Source organism: Eucyclogobius newberryi, unplaced genomic scaffold (assembly GCF_026437365.1).
Source record: "Eucyclogobius newberryi isolate DKJ021-1_F unplaced genomic scaffold, fEucNew1.0.hap1 SCAF_16, whole genome shotgun sequence".
NCBI lineage: Eukaryota > Metazoa > Chordata > Actinopteri > Gobiiformes > Gobiidae > Eucyclogobius > Eucyclogobius newberryi.
Genome location: NW_027315790.1, coordinates 24,115,945 through 24,138,343, shown reverse-complemented (window position 1 = coordinate 24,138,343; position 22,399 = coordinate 24,115,945). Strand labels below are relative to the sequence as shown.

Here is a 22,399-nt window from a genome sequence, read left to right as displayed (position 1 = left end):
TGTAACGCTTCTGGTCGATTGTCTCCATGGAGATGTTATAGAATCTTTATTACTGGAAACAATTTGGTGGATTCAGTGTCAGAACAAAACAAAACATTTAAGACAGGGGTGTCCAAACTGTTTTCCCTGAGGGCCGCATTTTGAAACTTATATGGATCAAAGGGCCACAAACAACCTGACAGTGTCAAATTTGAAAAGTGATAAAGTAGTATCATAGTTTTGATGAGCCTCCACACCTTTCATAAGACTTGGAACATTATTATGAGGTTGGTATAACATCAAAATGCTTGAATTTTTACAATTTTACAGTAAAAGTATTTCTATTTGTTGTTTGGGCCAACTTAGCAGGAAGTCGGAGGGCCAACAAAAATTGGTCTAAGGGCCGCATTTGGCTCCCGGGCCGTAGTTTGGACAGGCCTGATTTAAGACATACAAAATCACAAATGGTCACTTTGTCCAGAATGTTACACAGTGTTGTATTAAACTCAAATCAAGATGCATGCAGACAAGCAGGCAACGCCATCAGAACAAGTTACAGGTCAGATCAGTGGAGAGACGCGTAACCTTACACCTAGAATACAGGTTTTTCCAAGCAATAAAAACACCTATGATTGATATACATTTAATGCCATTTTGTAGAACATTCAAGGAAAAGCAATAACATATGGAGACACGTAGGTGCAGTAGTAGTACAGTAGTAGTACAGTAGTAGTACAGTAGTAGTACTGTAGTAGTACAGTCCTAGCACAGTAGTAACACATACACTTCATTTGGATCGGTTAGGTTCGATTCTTCCATTAATCCTGTCAATTAAAAACTAAAAAGCCACATAATAAGGTGAAAAATTGCCAACTGAGAGCCCAGAGCTCCCAGTCGTCCTCTGGTCCAGTGCAGCAGCGGCGTCGGCGGCTCTGTGGGACCTGCCTGTAATAGCCGGACCACTCGTGTCAACACTGGACCTCAGAGACTCATTACAGATAATGTGCTCTGGAGAGGAGCCGGGCCCCTGTTCCATGAAGACAGGTGGTCCCAGGGTCACCTCGCTATTCCGGATCCCCCCCCCCTCTTTCCATCCCCGCGCACCTCGCCTACTCAGAATAACACATGGCTCGCCCCCGATAGAAGCAGGTTATTTGGACAATTGGAGGTGATTAGCGTTTGATTTGGCCGTGTCGTTTTGATCGGGCCGAGGGGCCAAACGATGGGCTGATGGGAGCACAGCTGTGGCGCAGTCATGGAGGGGATTTAGAGACAGAGGATGCACTCAAAATATGAGCAAAATGTGTACTACTGAAGGTTGAATACAAGTACAAACAGAATACCAAGTCATACAAATGTAATAAAACGCATTGGAAGCCAGTGGTGCAAAGTCAAGTATAGTGCTGTAAAATGTTGTACTGTTCTTTACTTAGGTAGATTTTACAGTGAATACTTTTTACTTTTACTTCACTACATTTGAGAGCAGGTATTCATACTATCTACTGCCTTACCCCCACTTTTGTACAACTGTTACAAAGTATTTTTCATGGTTTGAGAGCGTTGGAATTGGCTAAGGAGGTTCTTTTTCTGAATTTCTGGACAGATTTTGCCTGAAGCTTTGAGTTCAAGTCCCGGCTTTGAGCAAACAATCATATGTACACAAAAAACTGACTTAAATATAAAAAGTTTGCTTCTGCTGCCAGAAAAAAATCATGACTATATTTGACTTTTTAACAGTACCAATATCCAAGTGAAATATTTTTACAATTCTATTTGTGTGCTTCAATGCTTTTACGTAAGTATTTCATTTAATATGTTACTTGAGTACTTTTTTGACTCCTGTGTAAGTACTTTTACTTAAGTAACACAATTGGGCACTTTTTTTCCACCACTACAGCACATGTCTTAAAATATTCTAGTAAATAACTTTGATGACCAGAAACGGCAAAAGGAATTATGATATCAGATTCTACTACTTCTACTATCAGCAAGCAAGGAAAAATGTGAATAATATGTGTATTTGCAATATTATTGCAAATACACAAAGATGCACATCATGTTATCAGACCTCTAAAACATTCTCACGGTTTGTTAAGTAACTTATCTATCTCTGCCTGAAGCTGGATGATGGCGCACAAAAGCTGCTGTTAGGGACTATTCTCCTTTGACTTGTGGCAATTGAAGGTATGATTTGTGCCGCTGGCAGAGGAAATGGGAGCTGCTTTTGTAGTTGTTATTGCAGGTGTAGTCTCTAATAAGGCGCAGGAATAAATCCACTCTTTCCCTTTTTAAAAATGTAATCCAAAAATGGCTCCTTTTCAACCCAAATTCCCAAAGTAGTGGCTTGTAGTCAAGACATATTGTTACTCCAGCTGCGTTCTCACTTTTCAGTGTTGGGTCCTGGTTTGTTCCCACGTTGGTCCAGATGTAGACCTGGTTTGGTCCTGTTCTAGTCCCAGGGTTAGTTCCTAATGTAATCCCAGTTTAATTCCAATTTCGAAAGCATCTATGTGCAGAATGACATTATCAACAACTCGAGGCATACGCCATATCGCCAACCAAGACGTCGTTTTGATCATTTTTGCCCCAGTTCTTTACCTTTAGGAGGCTAACAACCCTTCAGTATTTGGGTTTCAAAAATGCATTGCAGAATCAATGATGTAGCCTTTTTCATCCAAATGTAATTACTTTTACTCAAAGTCACGCAGTAAAAATGTGTGTTGAAATGTTTTTTCTTCCGCCCTATACAGTATATCTCACATGTATCCACTACACACCACTGAACTGAGCCGTAAAACGAATCATGTGCCACCAGAAAGGTTCATAGTGCTCCTTTAAGTTTAAACTTCAAATTAAGCAATCCTGTTTGGAAGTTGTTTTAGGCTTCTTTTCTCAAGTCCTCTCCCGGGTGGTGTTGGCTTGGCAGCATGAAAGAATTATGCAGAAGCCTAATGATTGGTTGCTCAGGCAGGTTCTAAAGTCTGCTTGCCCTTGAGTGCGCTGGGATTTTCTGGCTTCTTGGCACAGTTCAACGCTGGCACCAAAGATCTTTGAATTGGCCGAGAAAACAGTCAGGTTTTGGACTGGCAAAGAGCCGTATCTTCGCTGTTTGGGCCAAGGAATTTTTCTCATAATAACGCCTGTTTCATTCTTGCCATCCATCTATCCAGGCAGAGCTCTCACTTTCTGGGTGTGCAGCCAGTGAATCCCACCTCTACACGTTTGGCCTATTTCTGTGCCCATAGAAACCAGACTGATGCTCACACAGAGCCAGATGAACCAAACCCAGATCAAGCACCAACAAAGCCATTTAATTACTCATTTCATCCTGTATATCCAGTCATTAGGAGAACTTTATCTTTACTTTTACCCATCATTTTGACTTGGTTATGAGAAATACTTTGACCTGGACTTTTCCTTTTCTAGTGCGTGCTGCAAACAAAACAATTACACAACACAGCCGCACACAGTGGTGGGGATTTTAAACCAGATGTCCCGTCTGTCGCAGCTTCGTACGTTACTGACCAGAGCGAGTGTGGGAGTTTTATCTAGAGGCACCGCTTCCTCTTTCAAGTTACTTTCTATTTATTTATTTAAAACAATGACAGTGCACATAAATCTCAACAGAGAAAAGATGCACCACACGTAACTACAAGCAGAATGTCACGATATGAAATGTTAGAGTTAGAGAAGAAACGTCACAACATTATGATTATTCACCATCATTGATACGTTACAAAATAAAAGCGAAATTATTCATTTTCTGTTACGATATCATGTGACCAGCTCAGACTTTCTCAATGCAAAAAGGGAAGTTTTTGTGATATAAACGGACACATAAAAAGCACATTAAGGCTTATTTTTTGGGAGGAGAGGTTGAACTGAAATGACTTAATTTTGCTTTTCGTCATGATTAATAGTTTAGTTATATTGTCAACTGAATAATAACAATTATCGATTAGCCGGATATTCTTGGCATCCCAAGCCTTTCGGACACAATCATTTTATTACACAATAGCACCTCTTTAATATACACAACAATGCCAAAACAATTCTGCACTGAAGTTCAACTCTTAAAGACATTTGGAATAGATTGAGGGTTCAGCCAAAAGCCAAATAAGTAAATAAATAATACATAAATAAACAGCAGGAACTGGCCATCGTTTGCTAAATTAAATATTATCAGTTCAGTTTAATCATTTGATAAAATTATACTGACATGTAGCTGAACACCAAGTTAATTTGAGTAATTTGTGTAACAATATTTTTGCTAATTCTATTATAATTTACAAATTAAAACAGGTTCCTTAATGACAATGTTTTATTCTGTTTCACAACTTTGATCCGGCTCCAATTTGCCTTAAATTCCTAAACTGTATTTAACAGAACTCAACGTTTTTAGTAATACCACATGAACAGGTGTTCTAATCCAATCCAATTCAATCTAACTTTATTTATAAAAGCGAGTCAGCCATGCTCTCCGAGATCAGACAAAAACAAGCAAAGCAGTAACTCAAATTTGAAGAACAAAAAGACCAAAAAGTAAAAGCAACAGCAATAAAAATGAAATGTCAACACCTCACACTGAGCCAATAAAAAAGTGTTTTCATAAACGATTCAAAGTGGACTGCAAAACGACCTGGCTTATATCGAGAGGCAATTTGTTCCTGAGATATGAAGCTGCAACAAGAAAGTTCAATTGTTCAAAAGTTCAAAAGTTCACCGTTTGGAACAAAAACATCTGATCTAAAAGTTAGTGAGGCCATGCAATTTGAAGACTCACAGAACCGGCTTATTCCCTCCAAAAGTTTCTAACCTTTAAGATGCACGATGTAACTTTACTGGTTCAGAGCGATGTTTCCACGGAGACAGGTTAGGTTGAACACATAACGGATGAATATGTAACGCCATTCTTTCACATCTCCATTAGGGCTGGAACTAATGAACATTTTGCTAATCGATTAGTCCAGCAATTATTCTGTCAATGAACAGGTCAGTTGTTCAAGTTGTGAACGACCCGTGAATTTGAGATTTTGAATAAATGTCACTTAGACTTAGAAAATACAGTGGGTCAACCATCAAAAAGTGTTTCCTTTCTCTCAGCCCATGGCATGTTTTGGACTCACCTTTTAGTCTAGATCACGGTTATTTGATGACTAAATTAGCTGACGCTTATCTCAATAATTGATTATGATTAAACAATTAAGTTGTTTCAGCCCTAATGTCCATGGAGACACGCAAGCAGCCAAAGCCTCATCTGAAAAATGTATTTTCTGGACTATGTGTCACACCTTTTTTCATAGTTTTGGCCGGGGTGCGACTTCTATACTTATATACTTACACTCCGGAGCGGCTTATATGTGATATTATTTGTTATTTTCACGCTTTCATACTCCAGTGCGACTTATATATGTTTTTTTCTTCTCTATTATGCATTTTTTGCCTGGTGCGACTTATGCTCAAAATACCGAAAATATGGTATGTGCACATTAAACTCATTATGCAATTGCACTCTTGTTTTACCAAATGTCATCAATGGTCAAAGTTTGAGCCAGGATCTTGGTCAGGAGTACGCAATGAACAGTAGCTACATAATGGAGGAATCTGGAGAATCCACCACTGGAAACGCACCAAGACATACGCAGGAGAACATCCAAACTCCCCATACATTGCCCCGTCTGGTGTGAGAAATAGGACCTTCTTGCAGTGAGGAGAGCGCAAACAGCTCCACTTCCACACCACTCTGATTGACAAGAAGTAAAGTCATTGCAAGCAACAAGACATGGATCAAAATAAATACACAACAAACAAGCTTTACACATCTCCAAGGTCCAAAAATGCAATGAATAAATGGAAAATATTTGATTCCCCCTTCAGTTGTTTGGAGAGCAAAACCTACACTGTTCAAGGTCAACATCAGCAAAAGCCCTTTGGGAAAGCCCTGGCCCATATAGTGTAACATTTCACTAATCTAATGCACTTGAATATTGCCTTAACTGTAAGTGAAATAGTGGATGGATCTTGGCAGGGAACGTGTTCACAATGACGCGGTTACGACTACAATAGAAGTATTTATTTTTCTGGCATTCTTCAAGCCTCCCGTCAGCAACAACAATATGGCCAGGTGTCAAGAATGCATCAGTTTGGAGGCAGGGTGTTTGCTTTGTGAGATAGAGCCGGGCGGAGGGAGCAGAAAAGAGTGACCCAACAAAAACCGAGCCCAACGCTGCCTCTCGTTGTCAAGAGTTACAGTGCAACATGCTTCTGTAAGTAATGAGTTCATCAGGGAAAGCTCGATGTGTACTACAGGAATATAAAGGAACATAAAGGAAATATAGGATGGATGCTCTTCTACTGCTTTAAAAACTACTGTAAAATTGGGTTTAGGAAAGATGTTTAGGCTAATCAATAAACGTGATTATTCAGGTAATAAAACAATATTGATAAGAATAGAAGAAGAATATTTATGCCAATTTTAGAACGGAAATTATGCAATTTTTATTCACTCTAAAGCCAAGAAAAGTATATGAAAAATGTTATTTTTCATCTCCCTTAGTGTTGCTTTATGATTCAAAAAGTTAAGTGAAAAGTGATTTTATAAAATAAAGTCACGTTTTAGTAAACATAAATTTTATAAAATGAAGGTGAACTGTGGAATAATTGTTAAATAATTGTGTGTTTTTTTTCCTCTCCAAATAAGCCCCTATTCTGTTTATTTAGTCGTAAAGATTTGTAAACTGAGGCTCTCATTCTGATTATTTAGTTTTAAATTGTGAATAAAACAACTTTACAATGCAAAGTAAAGTCAATAATAACCCAACTATATGAAATGATCATATAATACTTCAGACTAATTGTAGGTATATCACATTTAACACATCTAAAACGTTTGCAGCGGCTTCAACAAACAGGAAAACGTGTGTTGCTCAAGAACACCATGGCAGACACCATTATATAAAGGGAGAACGGGACTTTTTGCTCCAATTGTCTTTTTCTTTAGGACATGGAGTTACAACTGTGGCTCCGTCATTGTCCCTTTTTGGTGTCAACGGTGTTGTTAAAGTCTCTGCCGGACGATGGCTAACGTGACAGAGACGTGGACAGGGGGGGACGCACCGCGGGGAGACCCAGGTCGCTGCACACGGCACAGCAGTCGCATGACCTTTTCTCAAATGCTGCCACCCTCCCGCCAATGAAACACAGTCTGTCTAATTAAACTTTCAGTGGCATTGGATTTTCCCTGGCACAGCACACCTCGAGCAACCTTGGGGGCCCTGGAGCGAGGCGACACGAGGCACGAGGAGGAGACGCTGAAGGAGACGCTGAAGGAGACCACCACTAGAGGACGGCCGGGCAGAGCGGGAAAGATGATCACTGTGTTACACGTTCGAAACGTTACGAGTGAAGCCCAGAAATGATTCGTAGTCATACAGTCGAGGGGGTAAAGACATTATTGGAAGGTAAATATTATTATATTAGTGGTATATTTAATGCTAGAGGAGCTGATTTTTAAACTGGGAAAGGAGGAAGTTGGTTTTAAATCAATGCAACTAGTGCCAAGCTCTCACAAACCTCTCAGCACATTGATAGTATTCACATGCATGCAATTTCTAGCCACTAGCACAGCTTTAAAACACTTTGGGGGGTTTTCCAGACAGAAAAGTGGTCCAGGGTGGACCACCAACGGACAGCCAATCAGTTCTCATCAAGAAGTGTTATAGAGTGACAGACATGGCTCATTCTCAAAAGATTGCGGATGATAACATAGATGAAAACTAGACTTTGCTGGGAGGAAATCTAAATAATTTACTCAAGAGGAAAGCTGTGTGATGTAGCTTTAACTCAAAAGATCTTGGTTGAAGCCATTGTTATGTCCATTACCATTACATCAGATTCATTTAACAAAGTAAGACGATTTAAATCAAATGTGGCTTTACCAATGTTGTGGTTATACATGTAAACTCCATTGTATCAGGGTTGTTGAAAGAAAAGATACACATAAAGTTACACCCAATACAAGATGTTAAAAAGAGCACTTCCAAATTATATCAGACTTCTTCTCTCAGTTCATTGGAATTTGGATGGTTCAGGATCTGGACAGAAATGCTCGACTTACGCCACACAACCAGGCGCTTTACCAAAACGTACTGGCTTAACTGGACTGGACATTCCGATCTCGAAAGGATCACTGAATAACCGGCTGTGCTTAACCGGGACATTTCCAAAAGGAGAGGCCAAGAAGGAGAGAGGTTCCGCAGACTTGCTCTTGGTTGGTATTTCACAATCAGTCTGCATTAATGCTCTTGACCCCTCTTTCACCATTGGAGGAGATGTGAAAGGGGCTAATGGGGCTGAACAAAGCGGCTTGTGTGTGTGGAGGCGGGGACCCTGGTGACTGTGTGTTAGGCCTTGATGAGGTCCTGGTCTGTGATTCCTCCGGGAGGTGGTCCAATCTGAGCTTTATTAGGCCTTATTGAGCTGTGCGCACAGGCAGGTGTGTGGGGCTCTATCAGGGACATTTGGCACGGGCTTTTATGAGAGGTTCACGCTAGATTGGAACAGCTGGACCGGTGCTCTGCTCTGATTGGTAGATAACTGTTGATGTTTCAGTCTTGGTCCGTACTCTGCACTGTGCACTCGAGGATCTGTTATTGTAAAGGGTGTAGAGATCTCTTTAGTTATAATGGAGAAATGAATTGTGGATTGCTGTATTGTTATTCTTCTTTGAAATAGTGTGAGTATTTTTAGATATTTAAACTTTAGACACTATAATATCGACTTGTTGTCCTGCTGTCGCTGCATTAAGGACAAGCTAACATACTGTAATCTAGTGCTGTAGGTCTTTAATTGGTTTGTCAATTAATTTGTCTTAGTCAGCTAAAATGTTAAATTTCACAGTAATAAAAATGAATTGGGAGGAAATTGGGAGTTTATTCCACTTGTTTACATGCTAATGCCCTGTTTAATGGTACTTTTTTGGCATTACATCCAGTAAGCTTGTGAGTTCAGTTTGCACAGGACATTCTTTAGTTGACCACAAAATGCTTTAGTCGAATACAGTGCTAAGGTCTGTATGCTTCATCAGGCAGGACAGATTTAAAGTGTCAAAGTGGGTGAAGATTGGGAGAGATGATGAACAATTTGTCAAAGCCGGGAATCAATCTCACTGAGGCTAACAAAGAGACTAACAACAACTAACAGTTTACTTCTCTCATCAACACAAGTATTGATGAATTTAGTGACTTTTAATTTAAAGTTTATGTCCAAAAATAAACGAAATACATTTCTGGAATGAGAAAGTGAGGAATAGCATGTAGTTTGTTTGATTTATTTTTTATTATATGTTTGTAGTTGTATTCATCATCATTAACTTTATTTCGGACACTTACTTGATCCATAGAATAAAAAATAAACGATAAAAGGTACATTATTATATCATTATTATGCCACCAAGGCGCTCCTGCAAATGAGAGCTTGCTAAGGGTAAAAAAGGAAGATAAGGTATACTTTAATGTCCCGGGTAAATCGCTCCTCTGCATTTGACCTAACCTTCAAAGCAGCCAGAGCAACCCGTCCGGAGCAGGTGACTCATCTCCACATCGAGAGCCAAGCTTGTTTACGACCACCATAGCTGAAGGATTTTTCCAATAAATGTTTTTGTTATTATGGCATTTAAAATAGGCTGCTATTTGGATGTTTGAATTGGCCAATAAAACAAACACAATCTCTTTAGCATGAGCTAAAATGGCACTGGAGTAAGAATGGTAATTGAATTTTGCCCTGCTATATTTTACATATATTTGACTGCTGAATAAATATGAACACGTTTCCCTGAATCCACAGCATTAGCCCACTGTCTACAAAGAGCGCGTTAGTATTGACTTAGTGAGGAGAGCCTATAACGTGGCCTGGTGGACAAACCTGGATTTCTATTTGTCTTGGCGCTGACCTTCTCGTTTTAGTGCTTCTAATGCTCAGGCTTCTGTAAATTTGGCAGTATTTCACGGCACAAATTGCTTTTCCATTTTTCAACCTCCACATTAACCACACAAATTGTCTCTCATGACTATAATCTCTGTTCTGAAATACGATTGTGTTCGGGTCATGTGGTTTATTTGAACACTTGTACAAGTTGAGGCAGAGTAAAGTTTTCCCCACTACACTATATGAAACGTATTTATCATCACAATTTGAGATATTGTTTCCACTTAATGCTTTTAAAAATGACAAATTACTGTGATGTATTGCCTCGAGATTTTTATCTCTGGGAAATTTCAAACGTCTCATGAGTCATTAAAATTTTGATGAAAAAAGTGTAGAATGCCGCATTGAGAAAATATAGAGAGCAGGGAATACAGAAGGAAAGACCATTTGTTTCAGTAGTTCACTGTAAGTACAGAGCGCCTGTGCAAACAGAGTGTGACATTATGATGAATCCTAATTTCAGAATATTGAATGTAATATTTTCAGATTAAATTATTTTTCCTAGTTTTACCTCTATATGAACAATGGGAGGATCGGCATTGAAATATGAGTTGGCTATTTGACCAACAGGACAGACTATGAGGAACCTAGCATAATACATTGGCACAAGATTTATATCAGATGCCCTTCGATTGAAGCTCAGCCTGCAATGGTAAAACATTTAAAATATGCATACGCTTGGACATGTGTGTGTGTGTGTGTGTGTGTGCACAATAATGTGGTTTGTATGTACAGGGTCTCATGCACATTCACAAACAGATCAAACCATGGCCTAGTGATGTAATCGTATGTGTTTATGACGTGTTGAAGCACTAACACTGTGTGGAAAAATAACCTGTGGTATATAGTATATGCGCTGCTGTCATAAGTAACATCAGCGCACATGACAGGGCTTGTATATAAAAGTTGTGCATGTACGTTTACACGAGCAGCCACACTGTGCTCTGACAGACGTACTGCCCTTTAGGAGCTTTCCACGATTGGGCGCGGTTCGATTGGCACCCTAAGTACACATTTATAATCATTGCTGTTGTTGACCTCAGCCAAGGCAATGGTCCTTTTTCCTCCGGTGTGGAAGGAGGGGGCCCGGAGCAGATAGAGAGGCGTATAAGGCAGGTGTACTTACGGTTGGCAGAGCTTGATGAGGTCCTGGTCGGTGGTCCCAGGAGGCAGGCCCCGGATGTACAGGTTGGTCTTGCTGAGCTGCTCCGCCCCTCCCTGACTGCAGCTGTTGGTGCTGGGGCTGGGAGGAGCCATGGGGTGAGGAGGCGGAGCATACGGCTGCTGTAACGAAACAAAAACAAAACCGACATGAGCCGCAGTGCAATTAACACTTATAATTCAGACATTGAGCGAGACTATAATCTGCTTTTAGAATCAATCAGATCGTAAGTGAAATAGATTGGGCCTAATACATTGTTTATAAATGTGTCTTTGGGTGCAGAAAACCCCCAAAAATGTCCTTACATTTTTTATTTGATTAACATTTTTCACCAAGGAAATCAGTCTTTATGAGGCCTCCAGCTGCTTATAACAGCTTTAAACAACGCCAGCATCCAAACCTCAAAACCAATTACTTTACACTGTGAAACAATTTACTCCCCCACGATATCTTGATGCAGTAATCCGCGCCAGCCTTTTTCTAAACATCTTCTTTTGGAGGTCTTTTCTCCCTGTCTAATCTCCAGCGGTGTATTCACAATGTATTCAATATAGCCTTCCTATTCCCAGAGCGATTGCCTCCCTGCGCTCTTCGTACGCCTGTTGTGCTGTTAGCGTAGATTTATGGTATAGAAGTCAGGGCCCCCTGCACACAGCCCATTTACTATATCTCTATTGCATGGACAGTGCACACGGTGACAGAATGAGGGAGTTGGGGCCCTGTGGGCATGAGCACTAAGGAGGGAGAGAGAGAGAGAGGGGGAGAGAGGAGAGAAAGAGAGAGAGATGGCTGCTGCAGTGAAGTATGGAGTGATGGATGTGCAGAGAGATGGAGGACAAGACTAAGTACCACCAGGACTAGTTTATGTCATTATATTGCATCTGAACAACAAACAATAACAATCTAAAACTTAATTCTGTGGAAGATCTTGCATGCACCACCACCACTGTCATTGTCATCAACAGCAATGTAGTTATAGTACTTACAATTGACATCAAGGCCAAATTACTGCACATTTTTGACAGAAGAGGCACAAAAAGCAAGGTGTTGGACAAAACAACGTGTTCTGAGCAAAGGTATAGTCCCACTCAGACAAGGGTAGATTCTTTTTTTTTCCTTCCCTTTTATTTGTCTTGAAGGTTTTATTTGATTGGACGGCAGTAGCATGAAATAACAGAGAGAGGGTAGAGACATTTGGCACATGGTTGAGGCCATGAAACAAACCACTGAGCAGGGATACTTTCCAAATGCGTATGCTTGGCTTGTAAGCTGCTTTTAGTCCAGGCTTTAAATGCTTAAAACCAACAAACCAATACAGAGTTGACTTTTTCACTATAATATCAAAACGTCTTGACGCTTTGGTCCCACATGTTACTACACCGTGTAATTTGGAGAAGTAAAACCATGTACTTCTAGAATATTATGAGATGCTACATGTAGAATTCCAATTCTAGTCGAGCGGTCTTTAGAGAGCTTTCTACTTAGAAGATACAGAGTGGTTGTCTGTAAAGTAGAAAATCAGACAGCAAAAAAACAAGGCACTCTGTCCGTTTTAGAAGAGTTAGAAAGCCTTTATTCCATCTTGGCTATTAAATATTAAAATGTATGTGGAAAACCTACTTGCGTCATGATATTAGATTGGAATTAAACAGTAAATCCTGGCTCACTCACAACCTTTGCTGCCCAGAAGTCGGTTTAATTTATTCTTCTGGCGTCTGCTCAACCAGACAGGAAGTCAGGAAGAGGGCAAAAGTTACATAGTGCTGCTTTAACCCCTGAGCTTCCCTGGGGACTCCCATCAGACCACATACCAGGCTCTCAAAACCTCCCACCTGCCCTACACGTTGGCTAGTCTGCCCGAGCATGGCTGATTTGATGTGCTATTTTGAGCACCCGGGCCCTGCCAGCGTGTCGCCTCCTTCTCCGCACACAAAGGGTCCCTGGAGCGTGAACAGGAAGCCACGTCCGTCAATGGCTGGACCAATTACCACGCTGGGCTAAGTGGAACTGATGAGCGGACACATGCAGCGCGCCGAGCTCACTGTACACATGAGCCGAGTTGGGTAAAGGTATTTTCAGGTGAGGAACAAGAGCTGACTGGACTAATCAGAAGGACAGGCAAAATACAGGAAGTCAGCTGAAGTGAGGCAAAAGTTCTCGATATCCGAGCGACAGGTTTTGGCTTGATAGTGCAAATGTAACGCTTCTATCACCAGGGCAACCAGAGGGGCGATTACAAGTAGTTGCATTGGGTTAAATACCATCCACCTATTTTCGCCCTGTGCACAATGGTTGGACATACCCAAATGGATTTGTTTATTAAAAGAGGAACTTATGTTCCACATGCAAGTGTGATGCATCATTAGAAAGCTTAGGCCTTCTAGTTTCTGCAGATGTGCACATGAACACTGTCAGGGCTTCAGAACTTACACTACAGAGGCCCAAACATAAACAAAACATCCTTTTTTAGTCTCGCCTGAATGTTGTTAATTTGTAATGGTCCTGAGCATGACATACTTCATTGTGTGCATATGCTGTTCACTGTACATGATGTTTATCTTGTTGACAACAACTGTGTAAAGTTTCAGATCTCTAGGAACAGGCATTTTGGTGCTGTTGACCTTTTTGTATCAAAAAGTATATTCGGAACAAGTGATCCAAATATGTGCCAACTGTGCCAAACTGTTTTATTACAATTTTAGCTCCTCTATGATCATAAAACATACATTTTGATGTTTTGTAGGCCACTAATAGCAATTATAACTGCTAAAAACAATATATGTGAAAATGTGTAAATATGAGTTTACCCATGAATTTCCCATATAGAGGTTAAAAAAAAAAAAAAAAATTATAAGATATTTTTATTTTATTTTTGTATTGGTATAATAATACATATATCTAACAAAATGCACGTCCAAAAGGCTAATAAAATCAGAAAACGTTATGCGCAAAATCCTGCCGAGAAATCTGGCTCTTTACAGCCTTCCTGGAGCCTTACGCACGATAATACAGAAGATTCTGTGTCAATAAGCCCTTTGTCCCGCCCCTCTTTCTAAAGCTATTCTCATTGGCTAGAATAATATGTCAATCAAACTCAGCTACGTCATTCGCACGCGGCGCTATTTAGATGTAAACAGACTAATCCATGTGCGTCGCAAGCGGCGCATTTTTTTTTGCGGAGGCTGTAGCAAACAAACCCGTGGACAGAAAAAAATGTGGATGGTCTCATTCTGTAGGTAACAATCTGAAGAAAAGAAGGATATCCAACATTATTTTATAGGTCAAACAGGTCATTTGTTATGGACGGAGAAATGCGCCGGACAAGCGCATTCTCGTCCGGCGAGAAACAAAGAAAAGTTTGTTTACTTGACAATATCTCGAAATCGGATAACTTCAGGAAAAAATACAAGTGGATATTGTTTTTCAATGGTTCCTTACGGACAGACTGAGTACAAGAATGTACAGAGTTAAAGCCGTTTCGTCCGTCATAAACAGCAAACAGGTAGGACATGCGTTTGTAAAAGTTGAGACTTTCTCACAAACTTTTGGCAATTTCTTCTTGGGGCATATTATTCAATGTAAATCAATGACATATTTGTTTTGTTGAGAAAATAAGCTTTAAAATGATGTATGGCGTGCTGGTATTGACCACGGAAATAAAAGTGATGATGTAAGAGAATATTTGAGATATAGAAAATGCTCGCCGGCGGACAGGTGGGTGGTAACAGACTAAGCGTTACATTCAGAACTATTCAAACAAGCACGCCCGTTATGGTAGAAAACGTTTGAATAGTTGTTTTAAACCGAGACATTTTGACTGCCATATAGAGGTCATTTTCAATCTGAAGGTACTGGTCTGAAGATGAATGCCAGATGGTACTCGAAATGTCTTGACGAGGCAATGCAATTTTATTTGTAGTGAATAATCCATGCACAGGGCAATTCAAAGTGCTTCACAAAACTACTACTGAAACTTTTCCTACCGTGGACCACTCCTGGAAGAACAAGGGATTTATCCGACTATCAATTTATAAGACCAAACCATTTGTGTAGTCTTGTTGAGCTACAGATAATAGAGGCACGGCATAGGCTCAGTATTTAGCGTGTGTTTGCCCACCAACTCAAAGCCAGCTCTGTCTAACGTATCCTTGGGCAAGACACTACGTCCCCTTGACAATGATGTATGTGCGTGAATGAATGCTGCTGGAATGTGAGTGTCCAAAAAAAGTGCTTTATGATCGGGTTATCATCTGGACAAAGTTTTTTTTTTAAATCGTGACGTTTTGACTGTCATCTGGAAGTCATTTTCAATCTGAAGGACTGGACGGTGAAGCTAGAAATGCATACTGCCCTGAGCTTGGTCCTGCCCATAGGGAGGAGTCCTGTTCTGAAACTGCCCTTTTTGTTACCTGAGGGCCCAGCTTGAGTCGTTTTATGCTTATGCAAAATTAATAAATAAGGAATTATACCGTATTATTTATAAAGTATATTTAGTACTATTTAGTATTCTGACAGTATCCGACCAATCAGCCCCACCGTCAGATCAAGTGAAAGACGGAACACTCTTCATCATGGTTCTTGTCCTTTAGTATCATCGAAGTACTTAAGACAGACAGCCTCACTTTTCATGGTACAAAGTCTGTTTATGAACTTGCTGGAAATACAATAAAACACAAAGCCATCTCAAAATCCATAAATCTCCACAAATCCGGCATTAAACTCACAGTACGCCCAATAGTCGCATTCTTCCGGGACCTCGTGCACCCATCCCATTCGTCATCCCGCAGGAGCAATCCAGGACTGCTTTTTTGTGCACTGTTTTATTCCCTCTGCGATAACCTTGCTCTCCGCCTCTAAACCCAGCGCTGTAAGTAATGTGGCGAGTTTGACCCTCTATGCCTCATTGTGTAAGATTTCAGCTTCTGACCTTAAAAAAATGAAAGCAAATCGATAGGGTGGGACGCCTGAATTCCACAGCCGCACATGCAAGCCACGACTGGAGTCGGGGCGGGAGAGGGAGGGCGAAGGAGCTAAAACAATGAAAAGAGGACAATGGGGCCAGCAATTAAAACAGGACCACCCAATCAGTGATCTTGTTTAAATGGAAAACAACGGACTCAACTCAAATACGTATAATTAGAGTTAAACATGCGCCCTGACAAAAAGATTCCACTAAGAACTCACACTATGAACAAAAGGTTAACTCCTCCACCCTTCACATAAAAAAACATACATTTAATCAGGGCTGCACAATATATCACAAAAGTATGGGTACAGCAACACACTAAATATATCATAATAATGCCAATGTCTTGCATCTGACAGATGTTTACTAAAATGTTGAAAAAGGCTGATTTTATTCATATTTTTTTCTTATTCAGTCTAAATTAGCCTCGATTTAGCCTTGGTTTTGTCTCAGGTTTCTTTCTGACAACGTTTGACTACTACACTGTGGTATGACTATTGTATAAATATACCAGAAATTATTGTGTCAGAAAATATTGCAATAATAGTGATTCCAGTCATCAGTCAAATTGTGTATTTCTTACAAACAGTTAAAACGTTTATTCAAAGTCAACATTCCGTGGCACAAGATTTGAAGAATGTGCTAAATACAGAGGACAATTTCACTTTGTGGTCCAAAAAAAGGTTAGGTTAATCCAATAAACAGTCTGATGTGTGTGAAGGAACCAGCAGATATTAAATGACATTATTCTGTCAAAGAACTGCAGAAAGTTCCATTCATATGTCACTTTATTCATGCACGTTTAATGTAAGATGATAACCCTGCAGCGCTGTGGGACTGCACAGTGAAGTAAAGGTGATAATACAAACTTCTGCACACCCCAGTGACTTTGAGCTGGACCCAGTAACTTTGAGTGAGACAGATTCTTCTATATTCTGCTACAGCGGGGCATGACTGGAGATACATCCTGTCCCTGTCTGCACCAAGGCCAGCAAAAGAGAACGAGAGGTGAAAGTTATGTTCTGGGAGCGACTGTGCAGCATGTTTAAATACAGTACGGAGGGATATTTTCACCAATGTATTATCTGACGCCCTCTGCTATTCCCTGGTGCACATTTAAATCTTAACCACAGTTCAAACATATAGAGACACTGTATTTTCCGGACTATAAGTTGCACTGGAGTATGAAATGCGGTTGCAAGTGTGAAAATAACAAATAATATCACATATAAGTTGCTCCGGAGTATAAGTATAAGTATAAATATAAGTATAAGTCGCACCCCGGCCAAAACTAAGAAAAAAAGTAAAAAAATACGGTATATGATGATATGGCAGAAAATGTTATATTTAATTTTTTTGTGCTAGGCCTATACTGATAAAAATTAATATCTCAATATTTATTCTGAGTATGTCGATCTTGAAGGTGATATTTCTGCACTTTTGTTCATTTTAAGAATTCAATTTCACATTTATCCGATAACTAAACCTCAACTAATACGTTCTATTGGATTGACATAATATTGCCAGACTTTCAGTATCAGGATTAATTTTTTGTCTATATTGCCCACTCCTATTCATGTCTGCTTACAATGTATGATGGAAAGTCTATTCTTTGTCATCTATTGTCCATTGACTGTTTCATTGTTTGATTTTCTAACCTTCTGTTGGTTAACAATGTTGTAAAGCTTTAGTAGGGACTGCTTTGATTTTAGGTTTTAAAATCAAATAAAACAAACTGCACTGAAATTTCTATTCTGGATCAGAAGGAAATTGTTTGAAGTATTAAAGCCAGACAGCTAGACCACTTTAGCACATTTCTGTTTCTTGTCTTGTACTGAATTCCTGATTCTTTCCCCCAGTGTGGATGCCCTACATGAGGTTAATATCTCTACTTGTTTGCCTTTCCGAATACTCCTCCCGCCGCTTCTATGGCTGCTGTTTACCCTCCGCCTTCCAACCCGTAAAATCCTCCTTCCCAAATATCAGTCTCATGTCAGAGCGACGGGGATTGAATCCAGTGCACTTGACAATAGGGCGGGGAGGACAAGATTGAGGAAAGGGAAAAAAAAAACAGCACAATGCGAGAGGAAGATAGCGCGAGTAAGCTTGAATGTAGAGGCTGGGATTGTAGCGGCTATGACACTTGAAAAACCTCCAGGTGGTAAATGAGAAAGCGTGCTCCTCTGCCTCCTCCCTAGCCAGCTGTGACATGCCGCTACACGGGGCTTACCGCGGATTTCAATTTGCCATAGTGTGTTTGAAACGAGGAGAATAGTTTACACTGGTGCAATTTAGCAAGCGGCGCTGGAGGAGGATCGGGGGCAGGTGAAGTGTCTGTGTGTGTGTGTGTGTTTACGAGCGTATTCAATGATAAATTGAGTTACATACATTTAGAACTCGCGATGCAGCACTGTACATGTATATGCCCACACAAGGACACGGTGGTGTTTTGATTCGACAATGTAGCTTACACATACAGAGCAAGATGGTAGAGCGTTTCCTTATTTACACTGAATGAAATGATTTCCACCAAGGGAGACCTAAACAGATGCAGGGAAATGAGTGTGGTGCGTGCGATGAATGGTTTATTGAACAGATAAACTTGAACTTGGCAGGTTGAGATGTCAGCAAAGATAAGACGATAGATTTTTTTGTGAATATGCATCTGAAAATGGGTGGCAATATAAGGGGAGACTTATAATAGGTCAGCTTCCACAGTTTTTCTTCCACAAGGTGGTCTTTTATTGAAATAAGAACAAATGCAAAAGCAGAATATAGTCACAATGTAACTAACTGCCCTTGCTATTACTCAAAGGTGACATATTATACTTTTTTCCACATATTTAGTAATAAAATACGACATATGTAGCTCATTATTTTACATTTGGTCCATCGTAAAGCCTTATATTGATCTAAAACTGCTTAAAATAGAAACAGGTCCATTGACTTCCTGTCCAAAAGCCCCGCCTCTTCATAGTAAAATATTTGTATCATGCAGCATATTTTCATTTACTTGATTGTATTGTTGGAAAATGGCTATATGACATCTTTGAATCCTACAAATTTGACCTAGAATATGAACTTTCCAAGAATACTAAGCAAGTACTGAGAAGTGGGCGGGTATAAGGGGTGGATGAAAATAGAACTTTTCAGAGCAAAATACAAGAGTACATATACAAATCAATCAAAATACAACTCTAACTAAACTAATGATGTAGGAACACAATGATTTAAAGCTAAAAAAGATTATTTTACATATTTGACCCATTTTAAAGTATTGTTTTACATTTATCCATGTGTTTCAGATAGATGGGGGGACCAAATATGGACCATACCAATTAATAATTCAAGAAATAAAAAAGTACCTTTGGAGTGGTTAAGTTTTCAAAATGGTGTAGGAAATGGCATGAAACCACATAAATGCGTAGACCTCAAAAAGTTGAGCAATGGAGTAGAATCACGGTTGATCCCTCCTTGTTTTTACCTATCTCCCTCTCTTCCTCCCTCTCTTCCTCCCTCTCGTCCTCACTCTCGTCCTCCCTCTCTTCCTCACTCTCTTCCTCACTCTCTTCCTCCCTCTCTTCCTCCCTCTCTTCCTCCCTCTCTTCCTCACTCTCTTCCTCACTCTCTTCCTCACTCTCGTCCTCACTCTCGTCCTCACTCTCTTCCTCCCTCTCTTCCTCCCTCTCTTCCTCCCTCTCTTCCTCCCTCTCTTCCTCACTCTCTTCCTCCCTCTCTTCCTCCCTCTCTTCCTCCCTCTCTTCCTCATTCTCTTCCTCACTCTCTTCCTCCCTCTCTTCCTCCCTCTCTTCCTCACTCGCTTCCTCACTCGCTTCCTCACTCTCTTCCTCCCTCTCTTCCTCCCTCTCTTCCTCCCTCTCTTCCTCCCTCTCTTCCTCCCTCTCTTCCTCCCTCTCTTCCTCCCTCTCTTCCTCCCTCTCTTCCTCACTCTCGTCCTCACTCTCGTCCTCACTCTCGTCCTCCCTCTCTTCCTCCCTCTCTTCCTCCCTCTCGTCCTCACTCTCGTCCTCCCTCTCGTCCTCCCTCTCTTCCTCACTCTCTTCCTCCCTCTCTTCCTCCCTCTCTTCCTCCCTCTCTTCCTCACTCTCTTCCTCACTCTCTTCCTCCCTCTCTTCCTCCCTCTCTTCCTCACTCTCGTCCTCACTCTCGTCCTCCCTCTCTTCCTCCCTCTCTTCCTCACTCTCTTCCTCACTCGCTACCTCACTCGCTTCCTCACTCTCGTCCTCACTCTCGTCCTCCCTCTCTTCCTCACTCTCACGTCTCTTCCTCATTTTCTCATGCAGTGTGCAGAGCAGTGGATGTGCACCGGGCAGCGTTGTAATTGGCCCTGATTTATAGGAGGCCACAGCAGCCGAGGAGCGCAAGCTTAACACTGGCACAGGGCCAGACAGGGGCACGCTGTCGATACCAGTAAACCTCCTCTGTCGCCATGACACCTCTGTGACTCTGCCTCAGCCGTCACAGAGTTCATGTGTGAGTTAGACTGTAGCCAACAATATCATCCATTTGGCATAGAAGAAAGTAGCTTGGCATGGCATCCAAAGTATTCGTTTAAGAAGTGGAGGTGACAGGGGTCATCAAGGCCTGTCTATATTGGGCCATTGTCCCAGTTCATCCAGAACGCTGCTGCTCGGGTCCTGACTAGAACCAGGAAGTACCATCACATTAGTCCCAGGAAGTACCATCACATTAGTCCCAGGAAGTACCATTACATTAGTCCCAGGAAGTACCATCACATTAGTCCCAGGAAGTACCATCACATTAGTCCTGTTCTCAGGTCTCTGCACTGGCTCCTGTGGCTCAGAGAATAGACTTTAAAGCAGCTTTGCTTGTGTACAAGTCTCTCCATGGCCTAGGGCCAAAGTACATCTCTGATGTTAATGCTGTACGAAACATCTCAGACTCTGAGGGCCTCAGGGGCCGGCCTCCTGCTGGTATTTTTACATTTCTGATGAACTGCAAAAATACCATCTCAATCTTTTTTATCAAGAAAAACAGATTTTTTCCCCATTGTAGTACACTGTAGCACTGTAACTCAATCTTTTCTAGACTATCTCACCTGTTTTAACATGCATCCAGCTCTAAGCAAGTACAATGAGTCCCTTGTCTCAAAAAAACAGTCCTGCCGCAGAAATGACAAGCGGTCTTCTTAAATTGAAGCAGAAAAGAAGCCCTCCAGCTCATCCTCCATTAATTCATGCTGGCAAAGTACCTCCAAAGACTCTTAAAGACAAGACAAGTCCCAGAGGCTTCCTTCCCCACTAGCAGCGCCATAACAGCCAACTCAGCGGTCGGGCGGCATATACAGCAGCAACACAAATCCCCAAGTCGTCCCGGATAGCTTCTTCCGAACCTTTAGCCCTTGACACGTGTTCAAAGACGCGCACCTGCATTTCAATGTCGGGACAGTGGGGACCAGGACAGACTAACGACAAATACCACTAACACCTTGTTTTCTTCGACGCCGATGGAGGTAAAGCCGTAGCTCGAGGAGTGAATAGGAAATTATGTGCAGTCTCACCTGGGAATGCAGCGCTGCCAGTCCTTAAAGCCAAATGTATCCTAATGGAGAAGGCTGAGAGCTGTGTGCAAGAGGCATGGAGGTAAAAAAGTAACACGAGAGAGAGAAAGTATTAAGGGAGAGAAAGTGGAGAGAAAGTGGAATCCAAGAACATAATGCCAAGTAAGGATGCAAGCACTTTACCTACAGATTAATGGACATGATTAAATCGAGTAATAAAAAAACAAAGTGCAACAAGACGGTTTTACTAAACAATGATGAAAATCATCACTAAACTAGACTAAACCAGGTCTTAAAAAGGTCAGAACAAAGGCACAAAACCCAAACATTATCCATTCAAAAGCACTAATAAAATAATAAAGCGTTGTAGATTTTTCCAGGCAAATTAAATCCATAATAATTTGCCAAAACCTTTAAGGAATGTGGACAAATGTTTCACTCTAAACCAGGACCAAAAAATAGCACTAAACCAGGTCGAAATTAGGACTATACCAGGTTTATTAACTGCACTAAACCAGAGGCCTACAGTATAAAACAGAGGTAACTTTGGGTTAGAACCTGATTCAGCGATACTTAGAATCTGGTTCAGTTTCTATTGGGGCAAATCTCTATGGCAACAGGCCCTAAACTCATACACTTCTCCGGACGAGGTTAAGATGCCGAATAAGATAAGAAGACAATTCTTTGACCAATCAGAGACGAGAATCTACCAGTCAAAGAGCAAAGTGTGTGAGAGAGCTCAGAATCACGGTGCCTTTTATAATCA

At 40.9% G+C, this 22,399-nt stretch overlaps 1 protein-coding gene across 3 annotated transcripts in view; it reads right to left on the bottom strand.

The window, feature by feature from the left end:
* rbms3 (RNA binding motif, single stranded interacting protein) overlaps positions 1–22,399 on the bottom strand; it is a 334,351-nt gene that overhangs the window by 229,174 nt on the left and 82,778 nt on the right. For 2 of the 3 annotated variants that reach the window (XM_072448061.1, XM_072448062.1), the window contains exon 2: positions 11,090–11,247. In XM_072448061.1, the coding sequence (XP_072304162.1) occupies positions 11,090–11,247 (158 nt within the window). The remainder of the gene's footprint in view (positions 1–11,089; positions 11,248–22,399) is intronic. The other variant, XM_072448063.1, reaches the window with a different exon arrangement.